The 15000-nt window shown below is 48.9% G+C and overlaps 1 protein-coding gene across 1 annotated transcript in view; it reads left to right on the top strand.

Moving 5' to 3' along the window:
- Positions 1–15000, top strand: part of GLYR1 (glyoxylate reductase 1 homolog) — a 226335-nt gene that overhangs the window by 58274 nt on the left and 153061 nt on the right. The window contains exon 4 of the mRNA XM_085861442.1: positions 9491–9585. Coding sequence (XP_085717568.1) covers positions 9491–9585 — 95 coding nt within the window. The remainder of the gene's footprint in view (positions 1–9490; positions 9586–15000) is intronic.

Raw genomic sequence — 15000 nt, 5'->3', positions numbered from 1 at the left:
ATATGTGTTGCTACGAATTCGCGCCTGCCGGCGTGCGAGCGGCCGCGTAACTCCAATCGCAACCGCGTCGCCCACCGGACGAACAATTCAGTCGTGACCCTCCTGGAACTATCGCCAGAAACCAGTCATGGGTGGGGGTCGTGCCAATTTAACCTCACCACGGTCGTGCCAATTGCCAACCCGCGCAAGATAGGGTTGCTCGCCAGATCCGATCTACCTAAGTACCTGCGCGGGCACTCGACCGGGTGACCGTACCTCGGCGCCGGTCGGTTCGGGACACGAACCGCTTAAGCGGTCCGTTCCGTGTTGCAGCGATAACCGAGCGGATATTATTGCCCGACCTCGCCGGATATGTGGCTTCTTTACCGGGTGTTTGAAACCCTCTACTAATTTATTCCGCGATTCAAGGTGGCACTTTCAAAAGGGAAAAAGACGACGAACGGGATACATTTCGCACAAGGACATTTATTTACAACAACACGTATACAGTCATGCAATATACAAGTGACAAAATAGAAGGAATACCACCGAATAAAGGCAATGTTTTATTACATGCACTGTAACTTAAGCAGTTTTACTTATTCGGACGGCGCCACACCATGCAGACAAAAGAAAAGAAATGGCCACCCCCAAAGACAAGGGTGACAGACAGGGTCCATGGGCCGAATGTGGCGTGGAACCTGGGTGATCGGTCAGGCCCACGAGACCGAAGGGTCTAACCCGCGCCCTCGTGGCACGATGGTGGGCAGGTCGCGACGTCGTTTCCCGACGGCCTTGCGTAGCCACGCCTGACCTCGGGCCCCTGGCGTGGTCAGCGAGCTCTCTCCGGTGTTTCCTACACTGACGCGCAGGCTCGCGCCCCACAGCCGGATCTGCTGCGCCTCCCGTCTGCGCCTCCTCCGACAGGCCGCTCGCCGGACCAAGAGAGAAAGAGAGAGATATATATATATATATATATATATATATATATATATATATATATATACATACATACATACATACATACATACATACATATATATATATATTCTTCTTGATGACTTTCACGACCCACCACCAACGACGAACGAACAACTACCGACGACCAACCCAGAGAGCGAACTCGACCCCGACCACCGAGAGAGAGAGAGAGAGAGAGAGAGAGAGAGAGAGAGAGAGAGAGAGAGAGAGAGAGAGAGAGAGAGAGAGAGAGAGAGAGAGAGAGAGAGCGAGAGAGAGAGAGAGAGAGAGAGAGAGAGAGAGAGAGAGAGAGAGAGAGAGAGAGAGAGAGAGAGAGAGAGAGAGAGAGAGAGAGAGAGAGAGAGAGCCCGCGTGCGGTCCGCCTTCTATAGCATGGGGCTCCGCCCTTCGCTCCTCCCCATTTTCGGCTCCGCCTCCCTTCGAGAAGCTTCTCGAAAAGGGGTGTGCCCTCACTCCGACCGCCTCACGTCGTGCATCCACCAATCGGGAGCGAGCTGCCCTGCCCCCTTCCCTTCACACCAAGCGCGGGGAAAAAAGGCAGAAAAACCCGCGCGTCCTCACAGTTCCTTCCTTGGCGCCTTTGTTTGCCGTTCGGAAGCGGACGTAGTGGCGAAGATGGGGGTGGTTGTTGTGTGGTTCAAAATAACGATAGGTAAAGAAAAACGGCTATCTCAAAGGGTCGCAACCCGGTGACACGAAGAAAACCCTTTAAACAATGGTGGGGACCTATCTGCACATAAACTTAGCGTCATAACTGATCTGAGGACCTTTATGGCATATTTCAAATTTCCACAGCCGTAACACTACCCCCTCCCCTTTTTACAGACTCGTCCCGAGTCGTCGAATTTTCATGTGCCATAATGTGTAAGTTCTCCCCGAGAACGATTTACCTTTGGATCCCTGAGTGCGACATTCAGTGTATTCGTGTCCCCAAAAAAAATAACCTACGGGCTGAGTAACTTACTAAACAAACCCACTCATACAGACGACTTAAATAAATTGCCGGCGCTAAGACACACATGCTGGGGGTGCACTCATGTACAATAACAACTTAACAACTTAACTTACAAAATTTCCACTACCCCATGGCCCAGGATCTATGGACTCTAGTGAAAAACAAAAGTCACAACCACTGCAGGTGACAGGGAATGTGGCCGGCTGCTTACACACCGTCCAAGGCGTCCCCCTTTTGAAATGAACGCAGTGACCTGGCAAACGTTGCACGGGCTGCCAGTGCAGTCCCGTGTTGCAGCTGCCAACAGGGCAGTCCTTGCAATTTGCACGATGATCCTGGCGCATATTGTAATGAACGGGGGGGGGGGGGGGTGAATGCAAAACAGAACGGGGCAAGATGAACGAGGGCAGCAGGCATGGGCCAAGGCAAAGGCACGCAGACAAGGCGTGGCATGGCAAGGCCGTTGAGGCAAACAGCCGGCAGATGAAGTGACCGGCACAGGCCTTGAAGCAAACAGCCAGCAGACGATCCGACCGGCACAGGCCTTGCAGTAAACAGCCGGCAGACGATCCGACCGGCACAGGCCTTGCAGCAACAGCCAGCAGATAACGTGGCTGGCACAGGCCTTGCAGTAAAAACAGCCGGCAGACGAAGTTGGCCAGCTTTCTGCCTTGAAATGGAGGTTGGTGGAGGGAGTGCGGTGGTGCTGGCCACTCGGAAGGCGGGCTCGGACCTACCCTACTGTCTCCCTCCCAACCTATCACCTTTGCCTGTCTTCTGTTCATACCCACCCCCTTAATTTGCAAAACCCAATTTAGCCCCAACTTATTTTTTTGTTTTCACTTCCCCCACTATAACTCGTCTCCTAACCCCCTTTATCGTCCTTGTTCGGCTAACCTATCGTCTCCTAGCCTACTCCCAACCCCTACGTTCCCTTCCTGGAGGGGAATGAGTGAGAGCTAGCGTCCTGTGTCGAGGCCCAATCGAAGCCTCAGAATGGCCTCCTCAGATCTCAGCGATCTCTAACCCAAGGTGAGTCCAGCGGCCCACAACGAGAGCGAAGGGATGGATGGTGCGGAGGGGTACACTTCCTAATCTACCCTAACATTTATTCCTTAAGCTACCCCGGGGCTTTCAACAAGTGCCTCTTGCTTAAACTATCGGTTCCAACAACCAAGATTTCCGTCACCTGTGTTGGTGTCCTTACAATTTTGGGCGATGCCCTCCAATTTTCTCTCATGCCCTTGCACGGTTTCGTGGTCGGGACGCGTGGCTCCCTTGGCAGGAACTACCCTCTGCCGATTCCCCAACGATGGCACCCCCAGGCACTACACTGCTTCCGAGCCTACCAGATCCCTAAACACCGGGGAGTGCCGTCCCTGGCGACCCCCCTGAAACGCTCACGTGGCAGGCTGGTGCCCCGGGCCCCTTTCCGAGGGTCGCCCGTGCCCAGTACACTGCCCACGTGGCCAATGGCGTCCCGGGCCCCACATCATGCGGGCCACCCGTGCCCACTAAGCTATCCCGCCCCCCCCCGGACCCTTGGCCTACCAAGGCCGACTAGCCCGGTGGCTGGGGTACCCACTCAGCGATACTCACCGTTAGCAGCCACGCTCCCAGCCTGTCAACAGGGCTCCTGCACCCCTCCAAATGGGTATCGAGCCTACACTCCCACCAACAGCAAAACGACCTCCATTTTGTAAATTTAACTAACCCACGAACTCACATTACACTGACCCCGGGGTCCCTTGGGTGGGAGTCACTCCTCCCCCCAATCACTCACCGCACCATGCATTCCACATTCACTCCATACACTCAGACCCGCTGGCCTCACTCACTCAACATGTTTCCATTTTCCACTTCATTTCTCACACATCGCTGAACCATGCCATTCTGCTGACTACATCCCCTAACTTTCTCGTGCTCCCACGTCGTCCCTTACACTACATCACGTTCCTTTTAATCTACGTAGCTAAACTACGTCGCCTCTACACGTCCAAAGTCTATCTCTGTCCTCAAAATCATTTCCCATTTTCCATCCTAAATCTCACCTAAAATCCCTCTAACTAATCCATTCCACGGGCCCCATGAGGACTTACCCCTGCCCCATTAAGCCGGTCTAACTCACACTAACCCTTCCCCCTAACTAGTTGTATTATTGTGCCCAGGCAGGGGGGTCTTCCACCCCTTGCCCGGGAATCATGTTCACCCGAAAGCGAGGCTTGCTTTTCTCAACTTTTTTTTTTCCAACTGCGCATCACCAGAGCGGCAACTCGCAACCTGCGCTTTCTTTTACCCCGTGACGTCATGGCAGCTGTTCGCGTTCCGCGCACCTTGTCCCTTCTAGGACGGCACCATCCGGCAGGGATTTCCCTCCTGCCGGATTCCAACCATACGTGCAGCCATGACGTCACCCTGCGCATTCAAAGCAAACTTCGCGTTTCCCCACGCGAGCACGTGTGCTCTGCCTGTCCGTAACCTGCGCCGTGCGCTCTGCAAACTGAACACACTGCGCAGGCCAAATAGAGCTTCATACACACGCCCGTCTGGAGAACCCATCCGTTCCGAATCCATTTCCCAGCCTTGCTTTTGTCCGTCGCGGGATCGGCAACATCCACCGCGGGCGTTTCCGGACCGGGTTTCATTCCCGCACGCGTGCACGTGGCGGCCTCGTGCGCTGCACGGCACGAACCTCGCGCTCGCCACCGGGCAAACCCGGCACGGTCCCCAAAACAGCTACGGCCGCTATTCGGCCTTTGTCCTTTATCTGTCGCTGTCTCCGTCGCCATTCCACGCACACACTCCTGCGTGTTACGAGGCTTACAATACCTCACCATGACACTCTCACTCGGAGATGCGGTTGCGTGTTCGCGCATGCCGACCGTCATCTCCCTTGCTTACAGCGACATCGCACACGCTGTCTCTCTCACACACCGTGCTGCACTCATGCGTGCCATTTCTGGCGCACACGTGGTTCCACTCATGCACGGGGTCTCCGTCACACACACCCCTTCACTCACGCACGGCGTGCTGGGAAGCACGCATTTCGGCACACTCGTAACCACACCACTCACACTCGGGGTTTCCCTCCCACTCGGGGTATCAGCCACACACGGGGTCTCTGTCACACACACGGTCGCTCTCACACACGCCCTTGCACCCACGCTATGTGCGCGTTGCAGCACGCATTTCACCACGCTCATATACACACATTTTGACACCACACACACCGGGACCACACTCGTAACCACACTGGGGATTCGTGCCACCCCAAGGGTTTCCGGGGCCTCTATACCCCCCAAGCTCTCCGTGCACCCATCAACAGCACTCGCCCCCTCAACTCCGCGAAGCTCGACCGGACCCACCTGGTCATGAACCGCTTCAAGGGGGCATATTCCCTCCCCTCGTTCCTGGAGGAAGCTATCCAACTGCTCGCACTGGGTCTTGAGACATTCCACGAGTTCGCCCCCATTATCCTCCACTACCTCCGTGTGTGTGTGCTCGTCCTTAACCCCATCCAATTCACCCTCTATCTCCCGTGTCTCTGACAACTCAGTCACCTCATCACCCATTACCTCCCTTGTCTCAACTATTATTTCTGCCGTCTCCACGTGTCTTGCCGTACACGTCTCAGTCACCCCCTTTACTTTTTCCCTCTGTGTCACCGTCACTCTCTCCGTCACCTTTACGCTTCTCGCCCAACACGTCCCCCAAATGAATCTGTCTTCACCCGCCTCCATTGCGGGCCTGATAGCCGTTGCACTCCCCCAGCTCGTTCGCTCAAGTACGTGGCGGCGCCATTTTGAGCTCCACTGCCCGCGTTTCGCTCCTCGTAATTGCCATCATGCCTGCCTGCAGGCCTATGCCCATGCTCTGCATCTCACCCTGCATTTTTTTTCATTTCTTCCTTCACTCCGTTTTTCACCTGTTGCATATTCGCATTCATCATCTTGCCAAAACGAAGTTTTTGCAAGATATGTTAGTCAGCTTGTATGTTTTTTTTTTGTTTGTTTGTTTGTCTGTAATCACGTATAAAAAATTCTGCAGAGCACAGTTATCATTGGAAATTTTTGTAACTTCGCATATCAGAGGCCTATCGAGGTCCCTTTCAGTGCACAAAATTTTGAAGGTCAAGGTCAAAGGTCAAGGTCAAAGGTCAAGGTCACTTTGTCGCAAATCAGCGGAGTCGACGAAACCCTTATTTTTTGAGTAATTTTGATCCGATCGTCTTCAAACTTCATGGGAATATAGTTCATGGTCTGGCGCTCAGCTGATTAATTTTTGGTGGCGATTGGCCTTGACCTTCATGGTTAGCGCCTCAGGTCAAACATATTTGACCCCAAGGTCAAATTTTCAAGTTTTAGGAACCATATCGTGTAGGACCTCAAATTTAACACCTCGATGAGTGCTTTATAGATATGTCAAGCTTGAGACATTATGACGTCATTTGGTGACATTACGAGGAAAAAGCATATTTTTCATGGTTACTCTGTAGAACGATTCTCATTGGAATCTCTCGTAGGCAGATATTCCTCAAGGAGTCGCTCCTGGTGGATAGCAGTTCTGTTCACCTCAGTGTGACCTTCAAGAAGTTACACGTGGTCACCTTTTGGCAAGATACGGGTCACCCTGCAGGTGACATTAGTTTATTTTGTTATTCATCCTGCATGCATTTGTTTTTATTTCATTCGTGTTTGTTTCCATTTTGCTTTCCAATGCCTGTTGCATATTTGCCAACCAACCCATTAATAGCTGGCCCATGTTAGGTGGGTCTGCGGCAATCGCTTCGCCCTCAGGCGTGGATCTGCCGGGCATTGGGGAGGGAATTTGCCGGAGGAGGGGAGGGGGGGGTGTCATCCACCGCGGCCTCTGCCGCCACACCCATTTCGGGTTCTGGGTTCGGTTGTGGGGGAAATTCAACCTGCACGGACATGTCCTGCTCGGGGATTTCATCCTGGGCCATGGATTCTACAATTTCTTCCCTCATTTCTATTTCTCATGCCCCCGGCACCCGCTCGCCTTGAAACGCCATCTTATTTCATGGAATAATTTTTTTTTTTTTTAAAGCTCGTGTTTGGTGGGAATCGGGGGTCGCTCCACTCACCCCTGAACCGATTCCCGTAAATTTAGTTTGGAGACGGGGTGGATTCGAATCCCACTCCCGGACACCAGTTTTACGAATTCGCGCCCGCCGGCGTGCGAGCGGCCGCGTAACTCCAGTCGCAACCGCGTCGCCCACCGGACGGACAATTCAGTCGTGACCCTCCTGCAACTATCGCCAGAAACCAGTCACGGGTTGGGGTTTAACCTCACCACGGTCGTGCCAATTGCCGACCCGCGCAACATAGGGTTGCTCGCCGATCCGATCTACCTAAGTACCTGCGCGGGCAGTCGACCGGGTGACCGTACCTCGGCGCCGGTCGGTTTGGGACACGAACCGCTTAAGCGGTCCGTTCCGTGCTGCAGCGATAACCGAGCGGATATTATCGCCCGACCTCGCCGGATGTGATTCTTTTTTACCGGGTGTTTGAAACCCTCTACTATTTTATTCCGCGATTCAAGATGACACTTTCAAAAAGGAAAAAGGACGACGAACGGGATACATTTCACACAAGGACATTTATTTACAACGACACGTATACAGTCATGCAATATCCAAGCGACAAATAGAAGGAATACCACCGAAGAAAGGCAATGTTTTATTACATGCACTGTCACTTAAGCAGTTTTACTTATTCGGACGGCGCCACACCATGTAGCCAAAAGCAAAGAAATGGCCACCCCCAAAGACAAGGGTAGCAGACAGGATCCGTGGGCCGAATGTGGCGTGGAACCTGGGTGATCGGCCAGGCCCACGAGACCGAAGGGTCTTACCCGCGCCCTCGTGGCGCGACGGTGGGCAGGTCGCGACGTCTTCTCCCCACGGCCTTGTGTAGCCGCGCCTGACCTCGGGCCCCTGGCGTGGTCAGTGAGCTCTCTCCGGCGTTTCCGACACGGACGCGCAGGCTCACGCCCCACAGCCGGCTCTGCTGCGCCTCCTCTGACAGGCCGCTCGCCGGACCACGAGCACAGAACCGAGAAAAGGAGAGAGAGATTCTTCTTGATGACTTTCACGACCCACCACCAACGACGAACGAACAACTACCAACGACCAACCCAGAGAGCGAACTCGACCCCGACCACCAAGAGAGAGAGAGAGCCCGCGTGCGGACTGCCTTATATAACGCGGGGCTCCGCCCTTCGCTCCTACCCGTTTTCGGCTCCACCTCCCTTCGAGAAACTTCTCGAAAAGGGGCGTGCCTTCACTCCAACCGCCTCACGCCATGCATCCACCAATCAGCAGCGAGCTGCCCTGCCCCCTTCCCTTCACACCAAGCGCGGGGAAAAAAGGCAGGAAAACCCGCGCATCCTCGCAGTTCCTTCCTTGGCGCCTTTGTTTGCCGTTCGGAAGCGGACGCAGTGGCGAAGATGGGGGTGGTTGTTGTGTGGTTCAAAATAACGACAGATAAAGAAAAACGGCTATCTCAAAGGGTCTCAGCCCGGTGATGCGAAGAAAACCCTTTAAACAACGGTGGGGACCTATCTGCACATAAATTTAGCGTCATAACTGAGCTGAGGACCTTTATGGTGTATTGCAAATTTCCACAGCCGTAACAGTATGTATATATGTATACATATATATATATATATATATATTATATATATATATATATTATATATATTATATATATATATATATATATATATATATATATAAAAATATGTGGAGTGTGCCGAATACTCCCCTTGATATCTCCAATGGACATCACGTCCTACACCAAAGCGTCACCTCCGATCCGGAGGCCTCGGCCCAGCGACTCTGTCAAACAGTCAAACATTAGATTGGCAACATCAGTTAAACATCAAATGCAGCCACTTACACAGATTTTGGTCTCATCCTCATCAGGATGGCATTCTGATAAATATCTAACCAATGATGATCACATTTGTCATTTAAACATCAATCACACCTCTTGGCTGTTATGGTGAGCATCGCCGCAGATCATGTCATGTAAAGAAGCACACTGACTTCATGACCCAATGCTGGGTTTGGAGGTGATGTGTTGGTATAATTTATGTACATGACATTTGCGTCGTGTCATCGTCGGTGTGTTTTTTGGTTGAATGTAATGTTCCTGGCTGCAAACCTCTTGACTGATGATCAGCAGGGCAGAGACAATGTGCTCACATGGCAGGCGACATCTTGTTAACAGGTTGTGCAGCGAACGCTGTGATGGGGCTGTGTGTGTGTGTGTGTGTGTGTGTGTGTGTGTGTGTGTGTGTGTGTGTGTGTGTGTGTGTGTGTGTGTGTGTGTGTGTGTGTGTGTGTGTGTGTGTGTGTGTGTGTGTGTGTGTGTGTGTGTGTGTGTGTGGTACATATATATCCATACATTTTTGTCATGAAATGAAGGAGTGCCTGATTATTCTGATATAGCAGATCTCTGTTTAAATAGATGTATAGATAGATAAATATGTTTTTCTGGTTGTTGCATTGTAGTTTATTTGTTTTGAGAATTGGTTTTTATACCACACCAGATATTTAATATAGATCATCGAGAAATGACAACTGCATCCATCCAGGCAGCTGACACAACAGCAGCAAATGGCAACGTAATTCCAACGAGTAAGAGGCAAGTGATCGTGCACGTGCATTTTCCTTTGAATGGAATGGTTAGTTTTTGTGTTTTCTTTTGATTGTGTGGAATGGTTAATGATGGAATTATTGTTTTCATGAGACACATAATTTAGTACATGCTTAATTATTGTTACTTCTGCCACTGAAGGTGAAGGAGTTTGTTTTCACCCCTTTCTCTCTTTTTGTTTGTTTGTCTGTTTGTTTGTCTGTGTGCAGGATTTCTCAAAAAGTTTGGACGGATCAAGATTAAATTTTGTGGACAGGTTGTGTGTGTGTGACAAGGACGAACTGATTATGTTTTGGTGAAGATCCAGATCCGGATCTGGATGCAAGAATTTTTAAAGTGATTCTTCACCATTGAGAGATAGGGGTAAACCGATATATAGCGCGATATCTAACATGGTTGGAGACGGATTCGGACAAAACTTGCTGGACACGTTGGGTATGTGGTGGGGACAAATTGATTCTATTTTGGTGAACATCCAAATCTGTATCTGGATACGAAAATTATTTAATTTTTTTAAGTGATTCTTCACCATTGAGAGATAGGGCCAAAAAAGATATACAGCACGATATTTCGAAAATGTATTGGGCCCGATATGTTCTCGTGGATCAGGCATTGTGTGGTGAAGGTATGCGCTCTACCGAGTGCCCTTCTAGTTTTATTATGAAATAATGTTCTTTGCAATGTTAGTCAAATAAACGGTAAAGAAACGTGAACGAGGTGGATAATTGCAGTAAAAAAAGTGTTTATGAGCAACTTACCATTGGTCAGAATCAGTCATCCTTGTTGTATAAAGGTACGACTGGCTGAGTGGAGATTTGCTGAGGCAAGTGCAAGCAAGCATAGAGAGATTGAGCCTCGAGAGATTAGGAATGCAGTTTTGAAATCTGTCAACTGCTATCCACTTTATCAAGAGAGAGAAGATCTAGAGAGATTGAGGGAACACAAAAAGGACAGATATTTTGGTGAAGCTGCTGTGATTGTTTCTTTCACTCTTCCAATTGGGCTGATTTTTCCCTCTTCGGAACATGGAACTGTTCGTTGGCTAAGTCTTCATTGTGTCTCCAGTTTGAGTCCACCAACTTGGCTGTCCAGAGTATGCTTTGTTGCGTTCGAGCTATTCTGCAAATATTTAGAGCTCATGTTGGGCCATTAAGGCAGGAGTGATTCTCTGTGGCAAGGCTGACATCATATAACTAGAATGGCACTTAGGAAAGCACGTACCTCTGCCAGGCTGCAAGTTTATGTTTTGTAACCCAATGATAGGCCAAATCTGGATCCACACTTGAACCAAAATCTAATCAGCCTGTTCTTGACACTTAACCAACTCATCCAGCAAGTCTTGTCATATGTCCACAACCTTTTGAAATACTGTGCTATATTTTGTTTTTGGCTCTTTTGCTTAATGGTAAAGAATCACTGAGAAAATTAAATAAATAATCGAAAATTAAATAAATGAGAAAATTAAAGTTATCGTAAAAAAATCGGTATGACAAAAAACCCAGTATATCACCAACAAATCGAAGAAATATTTGTACAATCTTTAAAGACCATGATTTAAATATACTTTAATGCACTCGGTGTCTCGGCTACACTAAGCCCAGTGGAATGTATCATGTTAAGACATACCAGGAAGTAAGTGCACTAGGTTTTAAATTTTAACCCTCAGCATCCGAGCACCATACAAGCAATCGCGTTTTTTTTTGCCTTCGTGGCTGTTTTTAAATCAATTGCCATTTGGTCATTTATATGAATCCGGTGTGCTTCAGAAAGCACTGCGATCTGTGATCGTCATACCGGTACGATAGACATACTGGTATGAGTCGATACCGGTGTACTACGGCAATCCGCGATAGTCTTACCGACATGGCGATCCGTGATCGGCATACCAACATGGCGATCTGCAATAGTGATACCGACCTGTGCCGATTACCAACACGGATCTCGCTTGAAAACAAAATCATTTTTAATGCAAGTTGAAGTTGGAAGTAAAATAACCGTTCTCATCATGGGGGAAAAGCCCCATGTGAAATTACTTTGAAAAATTACTGTGTCAATGATGTTTACATCATATATGAACACATAATGGACCATTACATTAAAAAAAAATTTTATACACTGTCGAGGCTCGAGTGAGAGCTAACACATAGAACATATAACAAGGGGAGCAAGAGATGAGGGGTGGGAGAGAGAAGGAAAAAAAAACAGTGTGGAACAGAGACACGAGGAGGTGGGTTTGGGGTAGATTAGCAGGGGTAGAAAAGATCATGGTTTTGGATGGGGGAAGATATGAGATGGTGGTGAACAGCTGTTTTGAAGACCTGGAGGGAAGAGTGGGATTGAAGAGAGTGTGGGAGTTTGTTCCAAAGGTGGGGAAAAAGAGGAATGAAAGGGTGAAGGTGAACAATGATTCTTGATTTTGGTAGTTTTACCAGAAGGGGGTTTGCTGGCGGACCTTGAGCACCCTGTGGAAATATGGTGGCTGGGGGGGGGGGACATATCGCACACAGCGTGGTTTCCACAGCATGAAGCAATGAAAGATGAGGGGCGAGAACACCATCCCAGAGGGGGAACAGTACTCCATCAAGCTGTGGACGAAAGCTTTGTATGTGGTCAGGAGCCCAGGTGTACCAGGGAGGGTCTTTGCACGATGGAGGATGCCCAGTTGGCGACTGGCTTTGGAGGCCAGTTTGGAAATGTGGCTTTCCCAGGAAAGATCATGGCAGATAGTGAGACCCAGAAGCTTGAATAAGAGGACTTCTTCAAGAGGGTTGTTGAGAAAGTAGATGGGGGGGGTGGAGGGGGGTTCCAGACAGTCCTTTCGGAGAGACATAGTGAGAGTTAGATTTGTCAGGATTGAAAGACATGTTCCACGTGTTGGAGCAGCTTGTGATTTTATCCGGATCTGCAGAGAGTGAAGAGGCTGCTGCTTGCCCATCTGAGGGATGCCAGATGGTATGGCAGAAGGTGGAGTTATCAGCGTAGAGATAAAGAGGATTTTCCAGAGAGTCATTGAGATCATTGATGAAAATGAGAAAAGGAACAGGGCCCAGAACACTGGCTTGAGGAACTGCAACCTGGACAGGAAGAGATGAGAGAATTCCATTAAGAGCCATGCATTGACTGTGACAGGAGAGGGAGTCTGCGAGCCATGAGTGGAGATGGCCTTGGATACCATAAGAAGAGAGTTTGGTGAGCAGGGCAGGGTGTCAGACCATGTCAAAAGCATGTGATATGTCTGGGGATATGGCTCTGATTTCATGTCCGGCATTGAGGACCTCCATCCATTGTTGGGAGAGCAGAAGCAGCATATCCAGGGTAGAGTGACCTGGTCTGAATCCAAATTGATGATTGGAAGTCAGGCCATTGGAGAAGATGAAGGATTTAATGTCTGAAGCGATGATGGATTCCATAACCTTGCTGATGTTTGGGATATTTTTGGAACTTGCGTATAAAACATTAATTGTGTTTATTATATATGTATATATATATGTATATATATATATATATATATATATATATATATATATATATATATATATATTAATGCTGATATACCAGAATATACCGGTATGAGCCCACCAGTAAGTGTATCGATACTGACCAAGCCAACCACCAAGTTTTGTCTGAATCTGTCCACAACTTCTTGAAATGCCATTATTACAGACAAACAGACGGGGGAGAAAACATCACCTCCATCCACCTTCGGTGGTGGAGGTAACCAAGCGACAAGACACCAGAATGTTCTTAGTGATGTTTATGTCATCGATTCAAACGGGACGATTTTTAGCCAGTCCTAATGGTTGGAAAATTGGCTCTTAGTGTGGGAGATCAGCGGTTCGAACCCCGGCCAAGTCATGCCAAACAATTAAGAAATGGCATGTGCTGCTTACTTGATGCTCAGCATCAAAAAAAAAAAACGATAGAGCAGCATGGATAAACAACCATTGGTTGGCAGCCATTGTATAGAATTGATGGGTCTAATGGCTTCCTGCTGTGTTGAACTCCTTGTAAGTGAACTCTGATTGAGAATCTATTTGGGGACACTCAATAAAGTGCTGTTTTTCCACATTATTACAAGACATAGAACTTCATTACATCCACTTCTGTTCCTGCTTTGTCCTTTGCTTCACAATACGTGACTTTTGAAATGAGGTAATCAACCCCATAAATCTTGTCAGGAATGCGCAGAAACCCTGAGCAACGAAGTCGACCAGAGTGGCCGGACCTTTACCGTGCATGCCAGATATGGATTGTAATATTAAATGGCTCACAAAGCTTCTCAAATAAGCCAAAACATTTGGGAACGTACATGTGAGAAAGGTGCACAATGAAAGATTTGGAGAACTTGCTGATCAACTCACCCAAAAAGTTGATATCTTGCAGCCCATACTGCAAAATCTCTCGACCATGTTGGCCTGTGCAAAGGAGTATGGTGGGGGTGGGAGGGGCGGGGGGGGGGCTCGGGGTATGAGTTTTCTGGACTGAGAGCATCGTTTTATATCCACGAGTGTGGATCGGCTCGCTGCACTCGTCTCTCCACACATCGTTGCAGAGAATGATGTCACAGATTTGCTGTGTTGTCATGATTTTCACCAATCATTAAACAAACTTTTTTATCCACAAATCTATTTGTAATATTGGTAATATATTTATTTGAAATTCAGTTGTAACATAAGATGGTCAAGGGTCTCAGCTGTGTCATCTGTCCGAAGGGTGTAAGGGGTATCCATCCATCCATCCATTGGGACCATACTTTGTGCAGAGCGTTGGTGCTGCCTAAGCAGGCTCCTTGGCTATTGGGCACAATCCTGGACGGATCGCCACTCCGATACAGTATACCAGCATGCTGGCACTCATTTTGCCGACCTCGGAAGGATGACAGGCCGAGTCAATCCCACCTGGTATTAATTCAACATCCAAGTGGGGAAGGGAAAAGTTAAACGTATTCTATACCAATGCCTTCATACCAATGCCACCTGGTATCAATTCAACAGCTGAGCGGGATTTCAACTCGGGACCCTTGGATCCCAAGCCCGCCACCCTCACCATTAAGCCAACACCAGACATGAAAGGTGTATGAAATGAGGACGAGAGAAGAACCTTCAGAGTATAGGCTTTATTCCATTTGATTGAAGCCGCTTCTACGGGCACACCAGGAAATACAGACGCAGCATGGAGTACATAAGCAGTAAGGTACACACGCGCAACTAATCACCGCAAAATAAGTCAGTATTATATATCAATCAGTATTCTCACCATTCAATGAGCACGAAGTGAGCCGCCGACATAAAACGACAATGCCCCAGGGACAATCCCCGCGGCCGAGCCGAACCTCAGCTTTATCTCTTCTGTGCTCGAGCCGGGCAACATGTGATCACACGTCACGACCTTCAATTCACCACA

This window comes from Eptatretus burgeri, chromosome 17 (genome assembly GCF_056783735.1).
Source record: "Eptatretus burgeri isolate ZD-2024b chromosome 17, Ebu_testis_v1, whole genome shotgun sequence".
Lineage (NCBI taxonomy): Eukaryota > Metazoa > Chordata > Myxini > Myxiniformes > Myxinidae > Eptatretus > Eptatretus burgeri.
The sequence above is the reverse complement of the archived record's forward strand: the minus strand, read 5'-3'. Positions and strand labels throughout refer to the sequence as shown.